This window comes from Hyperolius riggenbachi, chromosome 9, assembly GCF_040937935.1.
Source record: "Hyperolius riggenbachi isolate aHypRig1 chromosome 9, aHypRig1.pri, whole genome shotgun sequence".
Classification (NCBI taxonomy): domain Eukaryota; kingdom Metazoa; phylum Chordata; class Amphibia; order Anura; family Hyperoliidae; genus Hyperolius; species Hyperolius riggenbachi.
In genome coordinates, this window is record NC_090654.1 from 90,664,048 (window position 1) to 90,688,848 (window position 24,801).

Here is a 24,801-nt window from a genome sequence, read left to right on the forward strand (position 1 = left end):
CCATCTTTATTGAGATATCAAATGCAATCAACAAGGTTTCCTGCTTTATGCAGCTAATACCTCATCCAGGTAGATGGGACTTTCTAGGCAGTCTGTACTTTGGAATGCGTACATACACCATGCTTTTACATTGGAGGCTTCCTGAGAACTGACACTTCAGCTGCACTGCTGGTAAATTCAACAAGTTCAGCAGTAGTTATTTATCAATTCATAGTAGTGATTCATTGTTACTTCCACAGTCTTTTTAATCAGACAGTATTCACCTCCCAATCTGTATTGCATCCAGGCTGGGAAGATCAGTCTGGTACTAGGACGGGTAGTTATAGCACCACATCTTCCACAGTGCTGTACAGAGTATATTGTCTTGTCACTTAACAGAGCACAGGAAAATGGTATAGCAATTGTGCAGGGCCGGTTCTAGTGACAATGGGGCCCCTGGGCAAAATTAAAAGCAGAACCCCCGACAGACTCCCCCCCCCCCCCCCAAACCCCCCCTCACCCAAAAAGTAGCATTAGAGGCCTTTTGTTGCAGCTACTGTAAATTTCCTCCGAGAGGCCCTGACCTGGCTGCCACCACCCCAGATCACCCTCCAGATAAGCTGTGCTCCCCGGGACCCCCTATGTCTTTGGCAGAGTAGCGTCTCACCTGTCCCATGCTGCCAGGTCATAAAGGAGAAGCGACCCTGCAAGGATGAAGTAAGGGAGTGCATGGAGCCATCGACTGACAAAGGAGCACACCCATCAGGACAGGTGAAGCACTACTCTGCCAGAGACAGTGCAGGGGCTTCGGGGAGCACAGTTAAGATGGGTTTGAGGAGACACCTTTGGGGGCCCCTCCAGGCTCTGGGACCCTGGGGCATCTGCCCCCCTTTGCCTTTATGGAAGCCCCGGCCCTTGTGCTACAATGCGATTTTCTTGTGATCCTGTAATTGAAACATTTTTACTGCACATTTTTCCCCCATCTCCTTCACAAAGTGCAAATACAATCGCATTGTGAAACCCCTCTGAATGGGCTATAATTGAGTTGGCAACGCATGCAGTGGGCATAGATAAAATCACTATCACATCGCAGCGAGTTTGGGATCGCAGTCGTGATTTATAGTAGAAAACGGCCCAAAGGGCCCTTTCCCACTGGGGCGGTGGGGTGCGGTAACTTTACTGCCCCCCACATAAGTCAATGAAAGTCAATGGAGACTTTTATACTTACGTGATACAGCGCGATGCGATCGAAGTTAAAGAAAGCCTGAACTGAAAATTAAAAGTCAAAATAAGCATACACAAGTCATACTTACCTTCCATGTAGTCTACTCCTCAGTGTCTTTCTCCTGTCCAGCGTCCTGTTTGTTCACTGTGATCAAGGGAATTTTCCATCCTCCATTTTGAAAATGGTCATTACACCATAACAGCTTTCTGGTCAGCACACAGTTAAACTGTAACATCGCCCACTTGAGCCATAGGGAAACATGGGCATTACCTGTTACATCAGTTTTCCTCTCAGCTATAACTGACAGAAACTGATATATTTCAGATCTGACAAAATATTGTCAGAACTGGAAGGGATTATTGTCAGAAGAAACTGGTGAGCTTCTGAGAGGAACTGAAGGCAAGGGAACTGTGTAATGTTCATTTGAAGTTACCTCATGTGTTTATTTTAAATATTTTTACTCAGTACAGGTTCTCTTTAAGTTATTGTTGCATCCCTGTTACTCAGATAGACCTACCTTACCATGGGGTTATGCATCGACTTGTGGTGAAGTGCAGCAGACCGGAAGTAATGTAAGTCTATGGCGACACGTGTCAGTGTGAAGCCCGCCGCAGGTTTTACTCGTATGCATGGAAGTGTATTTTTTGCAATACACGTCTGCGCACGTGAGCGCATCGGCTACAGGAAGTGATTGTCACTTCCTGCTTGGCTGGCTGCCAGACGGGAATTGCTGTGTAGTGATGTGGTAATCCCGAAAGGCATGATATTGGCGGTGCGGTGCGGCCCACCGCTGCCGTCAATCTGCAGTGTGACGTCAGCCGAAGACTGCATTAGACTTCAGCCTTCAGTGTTGTTTCTCCTTATGCATCCGAGCAACTTTCACCTCCCATTCATTGGCCAATAACTTTATCACTACTTATCACAATGAAATGATCTATATCTTGTTTTTTCTGCCAACATTTAGGCTTTCTTTGGGTGGTACATTTTGCTAAGAATTATTTTATTATAAATCGATTGTAACAGTAATATTAAGAAAAAATGGAAAAAATTCATTATTTCTCAGTTTTCAGCCATTATAGTTTTAAAATAATACATGCTACCATAATTAAAACCCACATATTTTATTTGCCCATTTGTCCCGGTTATTACACCGTTAAAATTAGGTCCCTATCACAATGTATGGTGCCGATATTTTATTTGGAAATAAAGGTGCATTTTTCAGTTTTGCGTCCATCGCTTATTACAAGTCCATAATTTAGAAAAATAACAGCAATATACCTTACCACATACATATTAAAAAAGTTTAGTCTCCAAGGTAACCATTTATGGGTTTTTTCGTTTATTTATTTTTTACAAAAAAAAATAATTGTGTAGCTATTTGGGAGTGTGGGAGGTAAGTGGTCAATTTTAAAAGTAAAAAAAGTCATTTACTGGAAATTTTTATTTCCAGATGTAATTTTACTATTTAGGCCACAAGATGTCCTTGTAGCTCACTTCTGTATGCATAGTATTGTACGCAATACGGAAGTAATGTGTGGACGTGAGAGCATGGGCTTTGTGAAACACGGAGCCATCTTGTAGATGGCGTTGGTGAAAGGGAACTGTGTTCCCATTCATTGATCTCCTGGCTAACGGGTGGCGGCGGTAGCGCGCGCAGCATTGCACCCGATCGCGTGGAGACGAGCAGCAGCAGGGAAAGCATTTTGGACTTAGCAGCTACATCCAAAATGCTTAAGTGGTTAGGAAAAGGAGTATAACCCAATGACTGGCTATGGTAGGGTTTAGATTGTGAGCTCCTCTGTTGGACCTCTCCTCTGTTAGTGACATGACTATGGACCTGATGCACGAAAGCGCGGTAATATTGCTGTACACAGACGCACAGGAATATTTCCTTACTACGGCACAGTGTACCGCAAGTTACATTACTAGTGTGATCCGCGGTACTCAATTAACGTGACTGTTGCTAAGATAATGTGCGCTACTTACGTGCTGTGCTAATAGCGTAAATAGCATACACACAATAGCATACACACAATTTGCAGTGCAAATTTTGTGCACAGTTGGCAATATCACTGTGCCTTTGTGCATAAGCCCCATTGTATACATTATATACTACACACACAATATATATATATTTTTTTTTATTATTTTTTTTAAACTGTACACTATATACACTATTTAAGCACTGCAGAATATGTCAATGCTCTATAAGTAAATAATAGCAATAATGTATACTTCACTGAAAAATGCATACTGCTGTGCACATAAGTGTAAGTCATGAAATTAAAGCTTGTGGAACTTCTCTTTTTTCCCCCTTGTACAGCGTGCTATAATCAATCATCAGTACAAGTCCCTCAGCAAGCATAACGAAGCAGTCAAGCAGCACATAAAATCTTTCTATCGAAGCAACACACAGGCACTGAAACTCTACAGAAGCAGCCAAGAGGACTGAGACAGTTTTACACGTGCACTTTCCTATATTGGTGTAATGAAAAGGTACTCACGAAATACCAAAGCAAAGTATGCAAGATAGAAGAAGAGCTCCTTCCTCCCTGCGAGCATTATGATTCTAACAAAGAAATGCACTTGCATGTGCTGAATGCTACCCCTCCCTCTTCTCTCTCCTCCTCCTTCTGTGAGCAGGGACATTGCTAGGGTCCCAGCAAGTACAGGGCACACCTGGGAACTACTACAGGTACAATCAGGGCCACCATCAGAAATAACAGAGCCCCATACTGATCAAACCTACTGGGCCCCTCCTACCTATTTCACTGGAACCCTCTCCACTATCTACAACTAAAGGTGGCCACTAATACTGTTCTCTGAGCGATTGTTCTTTTGCAATCATTCATATGAACGATCGCAAACGATCCTTTAGGACTACTAAATAGCAAAAATCCCCTCGCCAATCAGGTCAGATTGACGGGATTGATTAATTTAATTAATCTGATTGGATTGGTTAGGAGTTTTTCATCCTTTGTGGTCCTGAGCGATCGTTTGCAATGGTTCATATGAATGATCGCAAATGAACAATCATTCAGAGAATTGGATCGCTAACGGCCACTTTAAAGGTGCACAATGAATGAACAATTCTTCGTATGAACGAAAGGAAATGATCGTTTGTGACCACTAATGTAAAAAAAATCTCCTAACCAATATGATCAGATTAATGAGATTGATCCGATTTTTGTATCAACCCCATCAATCTGATCAGACTGGTTAGGAGATTTTTGTCCATTAGTGGTCACAAGTGATCATTTACAATTGTTCATATAAAGAATTGTTTGTAAACGATCGTGCAGCAAATTATATTGTTAGTGTACACATTTAATCACTTAACGGCAAGCCTGTTAACGGCTCCAGGACGTTTGTGTCGCTCGCTCCCACTCTGCCGCTGTGCATTTGTGCACGCCCCCGTTAACCATCGGGACACCGCGATCCGTGATTGAGAAAGAGGACCGCCCAATCGCAATGCCTGGATTGAATAGGCATGACCCCGATCAGGGGCCATGTCCATTCATAAAACAGGAAGCGGTCAGAGGCTAGTAAAATGTAAAAAAAACAAAAAAAAGTGAACACTTTCTGTAAAACAGGAGAGTGGTCGCAGCGCCATCTAGTGGCCAAAAAGTAATATTACACATACACACACAAATACATACACTTACAGTTAAATATTAATTAAGTTAATGCCTTCCACTTTCAAAGCCCTCCCCCCCCCCCCCCAAAAAAAAAACACTTGTAAGTAAAAGTTTTAAAAAAAAAACATATATAGCTGCCTTAGGGACTTAGATTTTTAATTTATATTTTATGAGGGTATATTACTATTACTTTACTACATAGGGGCTTGTAATTATGGTCCGGACAAAAAAAAAAAAGGCAGAAAAATTACACCTATATTTCCCGTTAAAATGCATTTGGAATAAAAAACTTTTTTGCAAAATGTACTACCCACAGAGAGCCTAATTGGTGGCAAAATAAAACAAGGTATAGATCATTTTGTTGCGATAAGTAGTAATAAAATTATTAGCGAATAAAAGGGAGGCGCACTAAGAGGGGAAAATTGCTCTGTTAGGGTAAAGACCACTAGGGGGTGAAGTGGTTAGACTAACCTAGAGTTTGACAACGTCAAACAACACCGTCAAGGCAAAGGAACAAGTCCGAAAATCCGCATGATAGCCATGAATGGTGGGTATAACCGGAAACTTGGGCGCCTGCTGCAGGGCCGGCCTTAGGTTTCACAGCGCCCTGAGCGAAACCAGATTTTTGTGCCCCCCCCCCCCCCCTTCATCCTCTTCGCGCATGCGCGCGCACACACACGCACACACACACACACACACACACACACACACACACACACACACACACACACACACACACACACACACACACACACACACACACACACACACACACACACACACGCCTATATGCAATTCACCTTTTCTCAAGAGATATCACCTAGTACAGTGGTTCCCAACCTTTTTGACGTCGTGACACATCACACCAAAATGCTTAGATCTCCATGATACATCATATATGTATAATTGAAAAAATACTATTAATAACCATGAATGGATGGAAAGAGTGCATTATCCTGAATATACTTAAAAATGAAGGCTAGAACCTTTCAGAAATATTAATAAAAACAGTGGGATAGTTAGCCCCCCCCCCCCCCCCCATTTAGAATAATAACACAGCACCGACAATTTGCACCATGCATTATAGCCGCAGTGCGCCCACACAAAAAAAATGCCCTCAGACTCCGTATAGGTAGGTAGCCAGGTATAGGTGCCCCCAGTATAGGATCACATGTGTTAGTACCCTCAATATAGGTTGCCAAGCACAGGTGCCCCCAGTATAGGAAGTCAGATGAAGGTCTTCATCACCCCATAGGTAGCCAGGCGTAGGTGCCTCCAGTATAGGTAGGCAAGTGTTGGTGCCATCAGTAAAGGTAGCCAGCTATAGGTGCCCCCAGTATAGAAAATCAGGTGTGGGTGCCCTCAGTATAGGTAGCCAGCTATAGGCTATGGCCTGCTGTGCCCAATAAAAATAGTGTACAGTGTGGCTGCTCACTATACAAACTGCAGTACAACTAGTGGCAGTTTGTACAACAGGCAGCTCCAGCATCTGCTATTTTTATTGGACACTGCTGGCGCTGAAGTTTCCTGGTGCCCAAATTTTCTGCTTACTTATGTGAAGTGTTTTAAAGGATACCTTTAAATATATTTAAAAAAAAGGATGCCTACTGTGTGTGTGGGGAGTTATGCAGATGCTTACCGCACCTTCTGTGCCCTAGTGTCACCTGCCGTTCTCCGGTAATTGGCCCCATAGAAGCGCATGGCGTGAAACGGCTGTCAGGCTTTCGACCCCCTGCACCCCCCACCTGGTTCTTTCTACCTATAACAGTATGTGCCTCTCTTTGCATTTGTTCATGTTGACCATGTTTTAACGAAGATTGCACAATAAAGTTACTCGTCAGCAGTGCCGGCTTTCCCTTTCCTCCTCCTTTGCTTACAAAATTTTAAGCACACCCTCATGATCTTACAAAATCTCTTAGGCTCCCTGCACACGATTCCAATTTTTAATCGGTTTTTACATTTTTCCTTCCTGTTGATTGCATTCAGGGAAAATCGGAATAACAAATCGGAAATGGAATCAGAATCGCAAAACGGATTTGCAGTGTGCAGGGAGCCTTACTGCGTGCAAGTGCACCTGTAACTATTGGTGATGTTTTGAAAACATAGGGTAGTTACACCAAATACTGATTTGATTTATATGTTTCTTCTGTTGGCTCACTTTGCATTTTCTAAATTGATAAGAATAAAAAAATAAGAACTTGTGTCTGGGAACAGGTTGTTACTTTTCAGCATTTTTGTGTGTGTGTGTAACTGGAAAAAAGGCTTCAGTGAATTTGGGCTTTAGATAGAGCCTAAAGTAGAATATCTTCTAACATCCCCTTTACTAACCTAACACTCACGCTACTCCTCCCCTATCTATGAACTAACACTAATCCCCCATACCAGGGAGTAACAATAGCCCCTGCAAGGGATGCAGCCGCAGGGGGGCCCAGAAGCCGCATGGGCCCCCATGGGGGGAGAATTTCCTTTTCCCTGTCTTGAGAGGCTGACAACTAAGGGCACAGAGTTAAAAAGCTCTCTGCACAATTGTTCTAATGACTGGGTCTGCTCAGCCACTGATAAGGAATCATATAAAGTTTTGTAGACAAAGATTTGTAGAGAGTCCCTATTCAGTGTTCAGCAGGGTCTTGTGTACAACACCCAGCCTCCAACCTCTCTACCCCTTCCCAAGTGCTGTGTACTGTACTGATTCTGGAGAAGTCTGCAGAGCCAGTTCTGCTCCAGCAGAGATGGGCAGAGTGAGTGTAATAAGCTGAGGCAGGGAGCACACTCGTTTGTTGGTTTTCTGTATGCGTTTTCTGCACACCACGTGCATCTGTATGTGTGAAAACATGCACCTTTTGTCACAGAAGCTAATGAAATTGACAGAGAAAATGCATGCAGTGCTTCACTGCTGTCTGTTTTCATCTGCATGGGGAAAACACATTCAAGTGTGCACTAGGCAATTGAATAACATTGGTTCTCAGTTTACCTTTGCAGAAAGCGAGGGGGAGGAGCCCCATCCAAAGTATTGCAGGGGGGCCCAGTGATTTCTAGTTACGCCAACGCCCCATACCTACTGTACACCAAATACTTACCTACCTTCTATACTGTAGCCAAGTTCCTGGTTCCCTTTGTAGTCGAAACCCCAGCGCCAAAATTAACCCCTCCCACATCTGAACCCCCAGCACCAAAATGTACCCATCACTGCTCAGCTATGACCTATAATGCTAGGTACACACAATGAGATTTTCTGGCAGATTTACAGTCAGATCAATTATTTCTAACATGTCTGATCTGATTTCTGATCGATTTCCGACTGTTTTCCATTCACTTCTATTGGAAATTGAATCGAAATCAGACCGGACATGTTGGAAATAATCACTCTGACAGTAAATCTGCCAGAAAACCTCATAGTGTGTACCTAGCATGAGACAAATGGCGCTTAGCTATACTATTGCTGAACCGCCGCTGACAGATGCTATCCTTTTCGGCTATACAATAGCTAACCTCCGCTAACTGGGGTTTGGAAATATAATAGCTGAACTCTGGTGTCTCCAACGCCCAAATTACATGTACGTATTGATCTGGCAGCATTTAGCTGAGCGCGGGGAGAAGCCGAGAGACGGTTTTCCCCGCTCTAGGAAAAGTAGAGTAATAATAAAGCAGGGAAATATAATAAATGTATTCCCCTACTGATTACTTAGCCTGTAACTCTATGGACTTAATTTGGAGATTCCGCACTGTAGTGCTGTAGCCGTAATAACATTACGGTCTATGGCAGGGCCCAAAACAGGTGCTATGTGGCTCAGGGCAAACTCTGAGCTCACCTATATCACAAATTACACCTTCAGCACTATCATAGCCGCAAATTTAAGTGCAGCCTATTGCAGCATGCACTGCATATTATTATTATTATTATTATTATTGTATATTATTATTATTGTTTAGTATTCATATAGTGCCGACATCTTTCGCACCGCTGTACAGAGTCTTGTCACTAACTGTCCCTCAGAGGAGCTCACAATCTATTCCCTACCATAATCATAGGTTCTATGTATATAGCCATTGAAGGTATATTTCTAGGAATTGTAAAGAATGGGTATTAGGCCTTTTCATAACAACACAATGAATACAATATTTATATCAGCAAAAAATATTAATAATAATTTTGGACAGACGAAGACATCATGTATAGATAAGCATGTGTATAGTTAGTAAAAAGAATTAGAAAAAAAATGTGCATGTATTTATGTTAATATCAAAGGTATATTGTAAATGGAAATGTAGGGTTAATGAAAAAAAGGTAATGAACAGAGAAAAGCGAATGTGTGTACCAGTTCATGGAAGATAGTCCCAGTTACAACCCTGACAGTCCAAGCCTCCCTCAAGAGCTCCTCCATGCAGTTCTCCTCAAACAGCATGAGGGATTTCTTTTGTGAGTGAGCTTTTTGTTTGTTTGCTTGTGTTTTTTTTTTTAAACAAATTTAACTCTATAAGACTGGCTGATGTTTTGTACCCTTTTATGGTAGGATCCATTACTACCTACAGAGCTGAGGGATGGCATGGCTCTCCATGACTGCTTCTTTTTAACTCCTCAGCTAAAACTAAATGGAAACAGCAGGGTAAACACTAAAACACTGAAACTAAAACTAGACAAAACGGAATTTATGATCTTCCCACCCCGGTCATCCCTGAACCTCCCAGATGTGCAGGTCACTGTTAACCACACTACCATTCGCCCTACCTCTCAAGCCCACTGTCTGGGTGTCACCCTGGACTCCGCACTCTCCTTCACTCCCCACATCCAAAACCTCACCAAGTCCTGCAACTTCCACCTTCGTAACATCTGTAAGATTCGCCCTTTCCTGACCTCCTCATCCATGCCCTCATAATTTCCTGCTTCGACTACTGCAATGCCCTTCTGTCTGGTCTCCCTATGACCCGAATAGCCCCACTGCAGTCCATCATGAATGCGGCAGCCAGAATTATCCACTCCTCCCATCGCTCCACCACGGCGGCTCCCCTCCGTGAATCCCTCCACTGGCTTCCTATCCAGTCCAGAATCAGATTCAAGATGTTGTGTCTGACCTACAAATCTGTCCACAAAACCTGTCCAACCTACATTTCTGATCTTACTCAGAGATACACACCTAGCCGCTCACTCCGCTACTCCAATGAACTTCGCCTGACCGTCCCCCGCATCACCCAGTCCCATGCACGCCTCCAGGACTTCTCAAGTCCAACACTATGCAACTCCCTACCTCCACCCATTAGGGCAGTCCACTCCTTTAACAACTTCAAGAAGGCCCTCAAAACTCACCTTTTCACTCTGGCCTTCCACCCCTCACAATTGCTCTAAATCCACAGCTGAACTCTGGTCCCCTACCTTTCGTGTCCCTACATCTCCCTCTAGATTGTAAGCCTTTGGGCAGGGTCCTCCTCCTTTTGTGTCCTACCTGATCATGCACCTCCATTACTGTAAACCCATGCTGTGCATTTGAGTGAACCTAACTTGCCTAATCTCCATGCTCCCATCCAGTGACTGACTAAGCATTACCTTGTACTCATACTGTGCTGTGTGATCTGGTTTTCTTGTATTCCTGTATTGTCATATTGCTGTATGTCACCCCTAAATATTGTCTGTAACCTAAATTAATGTCCAGCGCTGCGTAATATGTTGGTGCTTTATAAATACAATAAATAAATAAATAAATAAAAATGGCTGGAAGGCAACAGCTGCACATAACTCAGATCACAATGTCATATCTACATACGCAGCTGTCTTTTGATTGCAGGGATGATGCTATGTGGTATGTTCCTTAAAGAGGACCTCCAGGCCAAAGTACAAAAACCTGTAGCCTTGCTGTAAGAAAAAGTTATATTTATCTGCGGTGTGTGATGTCCCGCAAAGCCATCCAGAAGACTCTGCTTCAGTCCACTTCCGATGCTAGCCCTGTCTCCCCTCTCTCCTCAGAGAAAAATGCCCGGCTATATACTGCAGTAAATAGCAGGGCCTGTTTTCTCCGAGGAGAGAGGGGAGGCAAGGCCAGGGCCTGGAAGTGGAGTGATGCTGGGTTTTCTGGACGGCTTCGCGGGATATCACACCGCAGATAAATATAACTTTATATTTGTACATCGGCCTGGAGGTCCTCTTTAACATTCTTCTGACACTCTCCTTGCAACCTGAAATGCTTTTGCCATGAGTTTGCAATGCATTTTACAATTATATGGTGGTGTAGATTTATCCCTTTGCACAACTTATCCTCACAAGATGGTCAGAATGCTGATTTCCAGTTCCAAAGACATTCCAATTACCGAAAATGCTGATTACCGATTTTGTGGATTTCCAAAATTTGATTTCTGAGGAAAGTCTTTTTTGTAATTTTGTTAATAAGGTTAGTTCATTATAATACTGTATTTTAGAGAATGGAGAATTTTACTGTGGTATTCAGAATACCACTGAAATTTCAGGCCAATCACAAGACTCAGAAATACTGGCTTGTGATTGGTCTAAAATGTTGTATTCTCTGATTGGTTCAAACGCTTCCAAGTTCTGTGAGTTGCAGTAATGCGGCATTTTCACAGAAATCCAATTTTCGAGATCGATTTCCATTTTTTGCTGCGTAAGTCCATTTCCGATTGGAAATGCGGAAATTTAAATTCTGTTGAATCCAAAGAAGCATTCCTAATTACTATCATCCATGCAAGAAGACAGATTAGGGCAAGCATGCACAAGCATTTATGCTCCATAACATACATTTCTAAAGCATCTTCTGGATCCTTAGGGGCAATGTTGGAATTATGATGAGGATTGTAAGAAGCAATGTGCATGAGGATTCACTTGCCAGACTCTTGCTTTCAGTTGCATTAGTCAATATAACATGTCAATTTAATTTTTATTCCATATGCAATTTATGTGTGAATGGGCTCAAGTCACAAAACTTAGGAGCGGTATGCAGCTTTTTTATAATATGACGTTTTGCTGGCTGTGATATTATGTATTATTTGTTGGTCAGTTTGCCATGGGGCAGCCAGTGAGGTGTTTGCGAAGAGGGACTTACCAATAGGTTAAATATTTGTTTGCAGCGCTCTGCCGCTTTAAAGACATCAGGGAACAAAACTGGCTGGGCAGTGAACATGCATCATTCATATAGTTACAAGGTGCACATTTAAGTTTTGGGATCAACAGGATAAATAGGTGAATACAATTTGTGCATTTTTTATTGGCAGCAGAACTTTTTTATTTAAAACTATTAAGGGTTAAACTGAGAAACAGACTATTTTCCACCCATGTCCCTTTATTTCTGTTTAAAATGCATATAAAATATAATTATTAGAAAAATTTACCCCAAAGAAAGTCAATGGGCTCTTTTCCCACTAGTTGTCTTTCCGCAGCGTTTAAATTTTGAAAAACCCATTTCCATTCATTTGAATGAGAATCGTGGCAGAATTGCCGTGGTTCCGAAAAATTGCTGTAAAATAGAGCGCAGCGATTTTTATGCAATTTTGCTGCGATTCTCAGTCAAGTGAATGGGAATATATTTCAGGAAAGAAACACTGTGGAAACGCAACACAGCACAGCTAGTGGGAAAGGGTCCTAGATTGTCCCCATAAGTAGCGATAAAGCTATTGGTGAGTCAATAAGGTAATAGCTAGAACATCAAAACGTCTGTGGTTCATAAGGTGAAAACTAGGGATATGAGATGCAAATAATTCCGAGTTCATGCAGGATTTTGTATGCAAATTGATGCAGCTTGAAATGGACCAGTCAAGTCCCACCAAGGTTTAAACTGATTGGTCCATTTTTAAGCCGAATGTATTTGCATCCAGAATTTACATAATCCTTCATGAATTAGAAATTATTTGCATCTCATTGTTCAATGTTCATTCCTAGTAAAAACGACCTCTAGGCATGACATTGTGAAAATTGCATAACATCTAATAAATCAGTATCACATTACTTTCAATGCAGCAGTTCCATTTACATTATTTCAAAGAATTTGCTCCCATCTTGTGGTCAAACTATATAACTACATCAGTGAGATACAACACTACTACTAGTACAATCAATCATTCACTGACCAAATTCCTAATGCTAGGTGAACACTTAGCAGAAACGCAAGCGTTGCGAAAAAGGCTGCATTATAATATCCAGGTTTTTTTCATGTAAAAATAATTGCTTAATTAGCTCAAAAAAGTGCTACCGGTATATCAGGACATGTTCAGTTTCAGTCCTTCAGACATGCAGCAATGCCCAAGTATTTCACATCTCCTTCTAGCATAGTGATCAGTTTAGGGGGGCAAATGAAGGAGGATAGAGAGAGATGTGATAATCTCAGTACTATTTACAGGGTTAGCAGTAATAAGAAGCTCATGGTAAACCAAAACTCCTAGGAGTGTTTAAAGTAGAGTGACCAGACGTCCCGGATTGCCCGGGACGCGTCCCGGATTCGGGGTCCGTTGTCCCAGGCTGCATGAGGTCCCGGGAAACGTCCCGCTTTCAGCACCGGGACGTCCCGGCCTCGGGACTCTGGCCACTGTAACTGTCAGCGCGGGAGACAAGAGCAGGAGGAATGTGGTCCCGGGAGCAGCGCGCCAGAGGCCGGAGACTTCTGCCAGGTGAGTAAATGCTTTCTTTTCCAGGTGAAATGTGCTCCCATTGCGTTTATTTTCTGGTGAAATGTTTGCCCGCATTGCGTTTATTTTCTGGTGAAATGTTTGCCCGCATTGCGTTTATTTTCTGGTGAAATGTTTGCCCGCATTGCGTTTATTTTCTGGTGAAATGTTTGCCCGCATTGCGTTTATTTTTTGCGTTTATTTTCTGGTGAAATGTTTGCCCGCATTGCGTTTATTTTCTGGTGAAATGTTTGCCCGCATTGCGTTTATTTTCTGGTGAAATGTTTGCCCGCATTGCATTTATTTTCTGGTGAAATGTTTGCCCGCATTGCGTTTATTTTCTTGTGAAATGTTTGCCCGCATAGCGTTAATTTTCTGGTAAAATGTTTGCCCGCATTGCGTTAATTTTCTGGTGAAATGTTTGCCCGCATTGCATTTATTTTGTACTGACATGTTGCCCGCATTGCGTTTATTTTGTACTGACATGTTTGCCCGCATTGCGTTTATTTTGTACTGACATGTTTGCCCGCATTGCGTTTATTTTTTGCGTTTATTTTCTGGTGAAATGTTTGCCCGCATTGCGTTTATTTTCTGGTGAAATGTTTGCCCGCATTGCGTTTATTTTCTGGTGAAATGTTTGCCCGCATTGCATTTATTTTCTGGTGAAATGTTTGCCCGCATTGCGTTTATTTTCTGGTGAAATGTTTGCCCGCATTGCATTTATTTTCTGGTGAAATGTTTGCCCGCATTGCAGTTATTTTCTGGTGAAATGTTTGCCCGCATAGCGTTAATTTTCTGGTAAAAATGTTTGCCCGCATTGCGTTAATTTTCTGGTGAAATGTTTGCCCGCATTGTGTTTATTTTGTACTGACATGTTGCCCGCATTGCGTTTATTTTGTACTGACATGTTGCCCGCATTGCGTTTATTTTGTACTGACATGTTTGCCCGCATTGCGTTTATTTTGTACTGACATGTTTGCCCGCATTGCGTTTATTTTGTACTGACATGTTTGCCCGCATTGCGTTTATTTTGTACTGACATGTTGCCCGCATTGCGTTTATTTTGTACTGACATGTTTGCCCGCATTGCGTCTATTTTGTACTGACATGTTGCCCGCATTGCGTTTATTTTGTACTGACATGTTTGCCCGCATTGCGTTTATTTTGTACTGAAATGTTTGCCTGCATTGTGTTTATTTTGTACTGACATGTTGCCCGTATTGCGTTTATTTTGTACTGACATGTTTGCCCGCATTGCGTTTATTTTTTGCGTTTATTTTCTGGTGAAATGTTTGCCCGCATTGCGTTTATTTTCTGGTGAAATGTTTGCCCGCATTGCGTTTATTTTCTGGTGAAATGTTTGCCCGCATTGCGTTTATTTTCTGGTGAAATGTTTGCCCGCATTGCATTTATTTTCTGGTGAAATGTTTGCCCGCATTGCGTTTATTTTCTGGTGAAATGTTTGCCCGCATAGCGTTAATTTTCTGGTAAAAATGTTTGCCCGCATTGCGTTAATTTTCTGGTGAAATGTTTGCCCGCATTGTGTTTATTTTGTACTGACATGTTGCCCGCATTGCGTTTATTTTGTACTGACATGTTGCCCGCATTGCGTTTATTTTGTACTGACATGTTTGCCCGCATTGCGTTTATTTTGTACTGACATGTTTGCCCGCATTGCGTTTATTTTGTACTGACATGTTTGCCCGCATTGCGTTTATTTTGTACTGACATGTTGCCCGTATTGCGTTTATTTTGTACTGACATGTTTGCCCGCATTGCGTCTATTTTGTACTGACATGTTGCCCGCATTGCGTTTATTTTGTACTGACATGTTTGCCCGCATTGCGTTTATTTTGTACTGAAATGTTTGCCTGCATTGTGTTTATTTTGTACTGACATGTTGCCCGTATTGCGTTTATTTTGTACTGACATGTTTGCCCGCATTGCGTTTATTTTGTACTGACATGTTGCCCGCATTGCGTTTATTTTATACTGACATGTTGCCCGCATTGCGTTTATTTTGTGCTGACATGTTGCCCATTGCGTTTATTTTCTGGTGTCCGGGGTAACTGTTACTGCATTTATTATTTAATGGTCATAGATGGCTATGTTTGCTGCTTTGTGGTTACGGTATACTATTAGCATCACACAGTTTCTGCACACCTATGATGCAAAGTCTCGTTTGACCACATCATGGCGTAAACACTGCTTTCTTATGCCTCACTGTTACATCATTACGTTAGCTCCGCCCATACAATGCCATGGCCACGCCCATTTTTCGCCGCGGCTTCTCAGTCCCCCCACTTTTCGCCGCGGCGCGACGGAAAGGAAGAGGAAGCTTCTGCACTGGAGATGAGTGGAGAAATGAGTGACACTGAAAGCTGCTTTAGTGTGAAGATGAGCTGGCTACCTATACTGAAATGGAGTGGGGTGTGGGAAAAGGAGGGATTCAGAGAGTAATCTGGCTACCTTTACTAAAGGGAAAGGGGGGAGGGGTCATCTGGCTACCTATACTGGGGGAGGCTCCCTAGGCTACCTATACTAGAGGGAAGGGGGGGGGACATCTGGCTACATATACTGGGGGGAGGGATCATCTCGCTACCTATACTGAAGGGGGGCGGCTGGTGACAGTGGCCTTGGGTGGTAAAGAGTACAAATCCGGCCCTGAAACAGGCCTTCGGGGATTACTGTGTTAGTGTGTGGTAATCCCTTTCTGGCTGCGATTCAAACAGGAAGTGAGCGCAAGCAAGCGTCATGTCCTGTTTGGAGATATGGAAGTGCACAGAAGCGTATTGTAAAAATATGCTTCCGCGCATACGTGCCGTAAAGCCAACTCCTGCTTTGCCAGAGACATACGTGACTTTCAGTCCAACGCAAGTTGCTGCAGGTCGTCACAGAGGTTGCGCAGTAACAGCGATATGCACTCATGGTAGATCGGCGACTTCTGGTGTACTGCACCACATGATGCTACATGAAAGCACTCATAGGTTTTCATTAGCATAGTGGTGAGGTGTGGTAAAATGACCCACCACACCGCGCCAGTGTGAAAGGGCCCTGAGTGTTTCAAATCCTACCTCATAGAGCCATATTAATCAATGCAATGCACTGATAAGGACCAACCAATCCGAAACAGTCAGTGTGCATGTTCGGTTAGTGTGGCTCTGTACAATTAACAAGATGACACATTACTGCATTCCAGCGGTTCTGGAGGTGTGTTTTGGATTTCAGGGACAAAAAAAGGAACAATTGACATATTCAGTAGTGATGCATTGTGGGAGACCTCATAAGCTCACACTCATAAAAACTCCAATGTGGTTTTTATCCTCCTCACACAATTCTGTCTCTTTTGGCCCCATAGGTTTGTAATTCAATCACTCTATAGATTATTTGTCTATATTTGTGAATGTATTGCCCTTTGATATATGCTTTTATTATTGCCCTCAATGGAAGTAAATGTGAACTAGGTCATAGTCTCTAAAGGGACAATTAGTGACTGTAAGAGCCTCATGTCTATGCATTCCATTTTTTGATACCCTTGATGTTTTTAAATTGAATCTCTTCCATTACTTGTCTTCTACTGACTGGAAATTTCAATATAGCACCAGATACCACCCTGGACAGGCTTGCCTCTATGGCATCAGACTGCTTTGATCTTAATGGATAGACAAGACAAGACAAATAACATTTATATCGCGCTTTTCTCCTGGCGGACTCAAAGCGCCAGTGCTGCAGCCACTAGGGCGCGCTCTATTGGCAGTAGCAGTGTTAGGGAGACTTGCCTAAGGTCTCCTACTGAATAGTTTCTGGCTTACTGAACAGGCAGAGCCGAGATTCGAACCCTGGTCTCCTGCGTCAGAGGCAGAGCCATTAACCATTACACCATCCAGGATAGGTGGACACATCTGGCCTAATAGATGCTTGGAAGTGGAAATGACTACTCACCAATTCACCTCTTATAAAACCATATCCAGTATTCTTAATTTACCCATTTACTTGTTACCTAATTTTAAAAAGGGGAGTTCTATGGGCCACTCCCCAGTGCTCCTCGCCATTGAGATGGGGAGCTTGCCAGGAAGTAGACTCTGATGATTATCTAAGCATTGGATAATAGAATCTATGGTTGCTCCTACTGTTGATGAGTATATCACCAAAGAACATATTTCCAGGGGCGTAGCAATAGGGGGTGCAGAGGTTGCGACCACATCGGGACCCTTGGGCTAGAGGGGCCCCGAGGGGCCCTCCCTCAACTACAGTATTAGCTCTCTGTTGGCCCTGTGCTCATAATAATCACTTCTATAGATGCTTTGAATAGTAGTAATCATTAACACACAGTTTCCCATCCCCTTCTTCCACCTCTGACAGTGTGGTTGTCCTTGCATATTTCGGATGAGAATCCGGGTCGTACAGACATTAATAGAGTCTCTGAGGCTGTTACAAATCTGCTACAGTGCAGTCAGATTCACAGGCTCATAAAATAGTAGAACATACTGAAACCACCACTAAAGAGAAAGAGACAGCTTACATATAAAATAGAGCCACTAAGTCATATACATTACTCGTTGGCAGGGCCGGAGCTACCATAGGAAAAAATAGACAATTGCCCCAGGGCCCTAGAGACTGTAGGGGCCCCCAAGGTGTCCCTCCCCCATCTTAACTGTTGCTCCCCAGGTACTCTGCAGAGTCTGTTAAGTTGGGAGGTGATTGGGGGAGGGTCAGCAGCCAGCTCAGGGGCACAGGAGGGAAGTTTGGCTGCAACAAAGGGCCTCTAATGACGCTTTTTGGTCGGGGGTGTCTGTTGGGGGGCCCCCAGGCTAATTTTGCCCTAAGGCCCAATTGTTACTTGAATCGGCCCTGCTCGTTGGCAGACTTTACTTCTCAAAGTCAAAATCTCTATAACTGAAATATCCAGAATATGCTTCCTGGCATCATCACAACATGTTTTTTTAACAAACTGATAAAAATTAGATAATTACAAGCCTGGCTTCCTTTATTACAATTACAATTAACAGTAACCTTTATACCCAAGATCATCACTTAATAAGGCTATGAAAGAATAGACACTGTCAATATTGAGGTCTTCCTGGCCTGTAAGGCCTTGCTCACATATAGCAAAAACGCTAAAAATGGTAGAGGCAACGCTTTGTGGACCGCGAAGCGAACACAATGCACTTATATGAACCTTCTGTCACAAGCCCCCTAGTGGCCGGACCGCACAATGCCTTCCAATCGGTTTCAGCACACAGACCATGCAATCTGTGGTCGCAATCGGTGTGCAGAAACCGCTGGGATTTTGGCAGCAGATCGACTAGAAGGGAGCTTGTGAGTTACGGTAATACGCTTTGCACACTATTTCAGGGTATAACTGCCACCACTACTACAGAAGGGTAGGAGTCCTAACTATACTGAGACTAATACCTGCAAATAAAAACGGTTAAAACACACTCTTGTTTATCTAGCTATCAACAGTAGTAGCGACTCTTCAGAAGCTAGAGTTCAGTTTGTGAGGCTGAATAGCAGGTGGAGCTGAACAAATAAAATGACTTTTTGTAAAGTCTTTATTAGAAATGCAATATAAATAATTAATATATACAGAAAATCATTAAAATTAACAATTAAGGAGACCATCGTAGCGCAGTATGAAAATAAAAAAAATGGAAGAAAATGCGTATACTTAACGTCAGGTGAAATATGTCCTTTCTGGGAAACCCGTGCAGTTCTTTGTTTCGGTTCAGGAGCCAAAGTTCAGACAAGATGACCACTACCCTTACTCAAAGCAGCGGCAGGCTCCCATGAAGATGGAATTGGAGGAATGAAGGAGGAGGCCCTGGCAAACACTTTTGAATAACCCACAATTTGGGTCTCAGGTTCAGCCCAGGGGCTGGACAGGGTGCGGTTAACCACCTGGGTGGGTTTCTAGTGCCCACCAAATATGACATTTTCCAAATCTCGGCTTATGCCTCCCGCACACAGATAAAAGTCACAGTTTCATATTCCTCAGAATATGACAATTCCTATGACATCAGACTTGGGTGCTTTTGCATGCCCGGTTACGAAGTAGCAGAATACCTCCGGTTCTGGGTATGTCAGTGGCCTCAATTTAATATTAAAATATTCACCAGATCCGGACCAGCAGAATTAGATAACTTTCATACCTCTCAAATGAACGGTATTCCTTAAACCAGCTAAAAATCATAAACTCCAGGTATTTCTAAGCTGTCTACATGGCTCCGGTGAGTCTGAGCCCTTGCTGTGAGGGAAGCTCACTTTTCTGGGGTTCACCAAATGGTATCCTTTCCAAATGGCAGGCTCACACTTAGCTGTGATCTGCCTGTGACAGGAAATCCTTTGTTCTTTGCTAATTAAACAAAACCTTGGGACAGTCACAGACAAAAGGGCTTCATGAAAAGACTTCCTCTAGCAGCTATGAAAGCTAGATTTCCAAAAGAAGACCCCCCCTAGACCTCAAATCTTGATCTGGCAACGCAACGACAATCGGTTCAGGAAACCGATTGCAATTGAGTTTTCTGGTCTCACGGTTTTTCCGTGACACCTTCTTATAGAGATTCATTGCACAAGCGTTTTGTGGGCGATTTGAAAACCGCCTGTGCTTGACAAAAGGGCAAAAATGCCCTTAGTGCGAACGAGCCCTAAAAGAGACCTCTACACATGAAAACTGAATTTACTCATAAGATACAATGCAGGGATTTTTGGATTATATCCCCAGTTTCGATATAACTCTTTAAAGTTGTCATACCAACCTGGCAATACAACTTGGGAGTACCAGACGAAGAGTAACTGTCTTACTCAAGAGAGAAAATGTATTTGACTTGATTAAATAGAGTTACTCCAGATTTATTTTTTGACTTCTATTATTTATTTATTTATTGTATTTATAAAGCGCCAACATATTACGCAGCGCTGACTTCTCACATTTATTAGTGGCTCAGCAGATTCCTTACTGGAAGGTTTTGGGGCAATACAAGAATTAATGAAGGTTGCAGTAGAGCATTCAGCTAGCAGACCCATACAAGGGTGTATCTACAAGTCTGCGGGACCCCAGCAGAACTAATCCAGCCAGGACCCCTGCAAAACCTTGCCCCCCATTCAAACTCCATCTGGACCCCAGCTAAATGTCTAGGAGACGTCTAGCAGGGGCGTACAAGAGAGGCACACCCTTGCTTTGGGCCTCGCTTTAGAGGAGGGCCTCGCTTTGTTGCTGGTGGCTGCCAGCCTGCTCTGTACTGTGCGGTCCCAGGGGCCCCCAGTAACTTACATAAACCCGTTCCAGTGCAGACTCCTCTCACCGCTCACACCTCCTGTCACCATGCTCTCCTCCTGTCGCCACCTCGCCAGGTTCACATCCTGTCTCCATGGTTACCCTGGCAGTGCCGCCGGAAGTACACGATGAAGCAGCGAGAGGAGGAGAGAGTAGTGAGAGACGGTGCTGGAATGGGGTTATGTAAGTCTGAATTTGCTGCCAAACTTATAATAATAAATAATCATGAGGCCATAAAGGTAACAGGGGGTAAGCCCAACTAAAGGTTATAATTCAATTTTAGGATGGGGGAATGTATAACCTATAAGATAATTAATAGAGAATAAATTGTTTATCCGGGTCTCCACATCCTATATACTGTACAGTATATACATGTATAATCAAAGAGGGAATTCATTATTTTTTCATGGGGATTATGTATATTACTAAGACTTAGGTATTAGTCAGGTATGAGTCAGGTCATTTGACATTAATTAAAATAAAATGTTTGTTCACAAAAACAATATACATAGACATCATAAAATAAGCAAAACAACACACCGTGCCATAAAATAGTAATTTTGCTTAATCAGCACACAGTATATATATTATTACATATCTGCGAATAAGTATAGTGCAGAAAAAGAAAAATGGTAGCAGGGGTGTAACCACAAATTATCCCCCCCCCCCCGGGCAAAACTTTGGTGGGGCCTCCTTAATGTTTACAACCGTTCCCTTGGTGACCCTCACAACATGGGGGTCCATCATACAAGGCTCATAAAACAAGTGTGGCCATCAGGAACTTCACACCCATAACATTTGTAATCACAAAAAACCTCATCTGGAGTATCAGAGTAAGGCCCGGTTCACATTAGCGGTTGTTTGCCAAACGGACCGGATGACCTGACCGGATCCGGACCGGATCCGGATCGGAACCGTACGGTTCTGATCCGGATCCGTTCCGGATCCGGTCAGGTTGCATCAGGTGGCAATCAGGATGCGATCCGGATCCGTTTGGCAAAATATACGTAAAGAAAAAAAAAAATGTTGGGGTCTGGGAGGTCAGCAGAAGGGGGACCTGTGGAATCAGGCCCTCTGCTGTTTAGCACTCACCTCCACCTCCGACATGCTGCCAACATCCTGCCAACACCTCCAGCTCCTGCTGCTCCACTCCAAAATGCTTGCCCATGTGTCCCCAGCCAATATCGCCGCAAAAATCCGCATAGGAAGTGGGGTAGAAGATCCGGATTTCTCAGCCAGTGTGTTGTGCGGCCTCCGGTTCCCATTTGTTTGTATTGGCCGGATGGTGCAGTCCGGCTCCGCCCCGGATACGGCTGCCGGAGGGGCCGGATGAAAAAATAGCGCATGTTGGAACGGAGGCCGGAGTCCGGATCCGGCCCGGATCCGGTCCGGCTCCGGTTCTGCAGAACGGACCCATGTGAACGGACGCATAGGCTTTAATTGCTATGCCGTGCGTCCGTTCCGTCCGTTCTGCAGGCGGTGCGGCTCCGGCACGGCGATTCCGGAGGGCCACCGCAAGTGTGAACCGGGCCTAAGGGAAGATTAGTAGTTGGGGCCCTCGCACATCTCTGGCTCCCCTGCAGTCGCAGAGGCTGCCTCCCCAGTTACACCACTGAATGGTAGAACCGCCTTTTTCCTAAGTGTGTCCACTATAAATGCTTCAGCCACTCCTAATGGAGGACTTTACCCATAAGTATTATTCAAATAACACAATAATTATACTTTTTATAGCCAAGGTACAGACAGATCTCAGCACATTTCGTGAACCTGACACTGGTAATGTTTATTTCTTGGCTTAACAAGGGCGGAAAGGGATAATTTGCATATTTAGTAGGTGTGCATTGTGGGTAACCACAAATGTTCATTTATAACTGAATTATTGCAAATTTCCTTCTGTTTTAAGAAGGCAATTACACCAAGCTTTGCTTTTTTAGTAGGAGGGCTTTTTGGTTCCTTTCATCCCCCTATACATTCCTAGTAGTTTGGGTCACCCTAAGCTGCTTGGTTACTCTGTTGTACTCGACCAAGCCCTATTTCATACAGCCTTATCAATCCCTGCCATGTACTGATGAGGACCAAAAGTCCGAAACAGGCTGTCTACATGTGGGTTTGGTATGGCTGTGTAAAACTTAAAGCTATAGGCTTGCTATAAACCAGCGGCTCTGGATGCTTGCAGGGGCTTAACAAGGGCGGAAAGAGATAATTTGCATATTTAGTAGGTGTGCATTGTGGGTAACCACAAATGTTCATTTATAACTGAATTATTGCAAATTTCCTTCTGTTTTAAGAAGGCAATTACAGCAAGCTTTGCTTTTTTAGTAGGAGGGCTTTTTGGTTCCTTTCATCCCCCTATACATTCCTAGTAGTTTGGGTCACCCTAAGCTGCTTGGTTACTCTGTTGTACTCGACCAAGCCCTATTTCATACAGCCTTATCAATCCCTGCCATGTACTGATGAGGACCAAAAGTCCGAAACAGGCTGTCTACATGTGGGTTTGGTATGGCTGTGTAAAACTTAAAGCTATAGGCTTGCTATAAACCAGCGGTTCTGGATGCTTGCTTGGCTTAACAAGGGCGGAAAGGGATAATTTGCATATTTAGTAGGTGTGCATTGTGGGTAACCACAAATGTTCATTTATAACTGAATTATTGCAAATTTCCTTCTGTTTTAAGAAGGCAATTACACCAAGCTTTGCTTTTTTAGTAGGAGGGCTTTTTGGTTCCTTTCATCCCCCTATACATTCCTAGTAGTTTGGGTCACCCTAAGCTGCTTGGTTACTCTGTTGTACTCAACCAAGCCCTATTTCATACAGCCTTATCAATCCCTGCCATGTACTGATGAGGACCAAAAGTCCGAAACAGGCTGTCTACATGTGGGTTTGGTATGGCTGTGTAAAACTTAAAGCTATAGGCTTGCTATAAACCAGCGGTTCTGGATGCTTGCTTGGCTTAACAAGGGCGGAAAGGGATAATTTGCATATTTAGTAGGTGTGCATTGTGGGTAACCACAAATGTTCATTTATAACTGAATTATTGCAAATTTCCTTCTGTTTTAAGAAGGCAATTACAGCAAGCTTTGCTTTTTTAGTAGGAGGGCTTTTTGGTTCCTTTCATCCCCCTATACATTCCTAGTAGTTTGGGTCACCCTAAGCTGCTTGGTTACTCTGTTGTACTCGACCAAGCCCTATTTCATACAGCCTTATCAATCCCTGCCATGTACTGATGAGGACCAAAAGTCCGAAACAGGCTGTCTACATGTGGGTTTGGTATGGCTGTGTAAAACTTAAAGCTATAGGCTTGCTATAAACCAGCGGTTCTGGATGCTTGCTTGGCTTAACAAGGGCGGAAAGGGATAATTTGCATATTTAGTAGGTGTGCATTGTGGGTAACCACAAATGTTCATTTATAACTGAATTATTGCAAATTTCCTTCTGTTTTAAGAAGGCAATTACACCAAGCTTTGCTTTTTTAGTAGGAGGGCTTTTTGGTTCCTTTCATCCCCCTATACATTCCTAGTAGTTTTGGTCACCCTAAGCTGCTTGGTTACTCTGTTGTACTCGACCAAGCCCTATTTCATACAGCCTTATCAATCCCTGCCATGTACTGATGAGGACCAAAAGTCCGAAACAGGCTGTCTACATGTGGGTTTGGTATGGCTGTGTAAAACTTAAAGCTATAGGCTTGCTATAAACCAGCGGTTCTGGATGCTTGCTTGGCTTAACAAGGGCGGAAAGGGATAATTTGCATATTTAGTAGGTGTGCATTGTGGGTAACCACAAATGTTCATTTATAACTGAATTATTGCAAATTTCCTTCTGTTTTAAGAAGGCAATTACACCAAGCTTTGCTTTTTTAGTAGGAGGGCTTTTTGGTTCCTTTCATCCCCCTATACATTCCTAGTAGTTTGGGTCACCCTAAGCTGCTTGGTTACTCTGTTGTACTCGACCAAGCCCTATTTCATACAGCCTTATCAATCCCTGCCATGTTCGTTGACGCGGTTTCCGCGAGCAAATCGCGCCGCTCAAGTGGAAACGTACCCTAAAAATTACGAAACTTTTTTTTACCTACATAATTTGTTTGGCTAAC

At 43.2% G+C, this 24,801-nt stretch overlaps 1 protein-coding gene across 2 annotated transcripts in view; it reads right to left on the reverse strand.

The window, feature by feature from the left end:
- Nucleotides 1-3,805, reverse strand: part of LOC137532557 (SLAM family member 8-like) — a 164,574-nt gene extending 160,769 nt beyond the window's left edge. For both annotated transcript variants that reach the window (XM_068253185.1, XM_068253186.1), the window contains exon 1: nucleotides 3,709-3,805. In XM_068253185.1, coding sequence (XP_068109286.1) covers nucleotides 3,709-3,796 — 88 coding nt within the window. In that variant the 5' untranslated portion in view covers nucleotides 3,797-3,805. The remainder of the gene's footprint in view (nucleotides 1-3,708) is intronic.
- Between the last annotated feature and the right edge of the window lie 20,996 nt (nucleotides 3,806-24,801).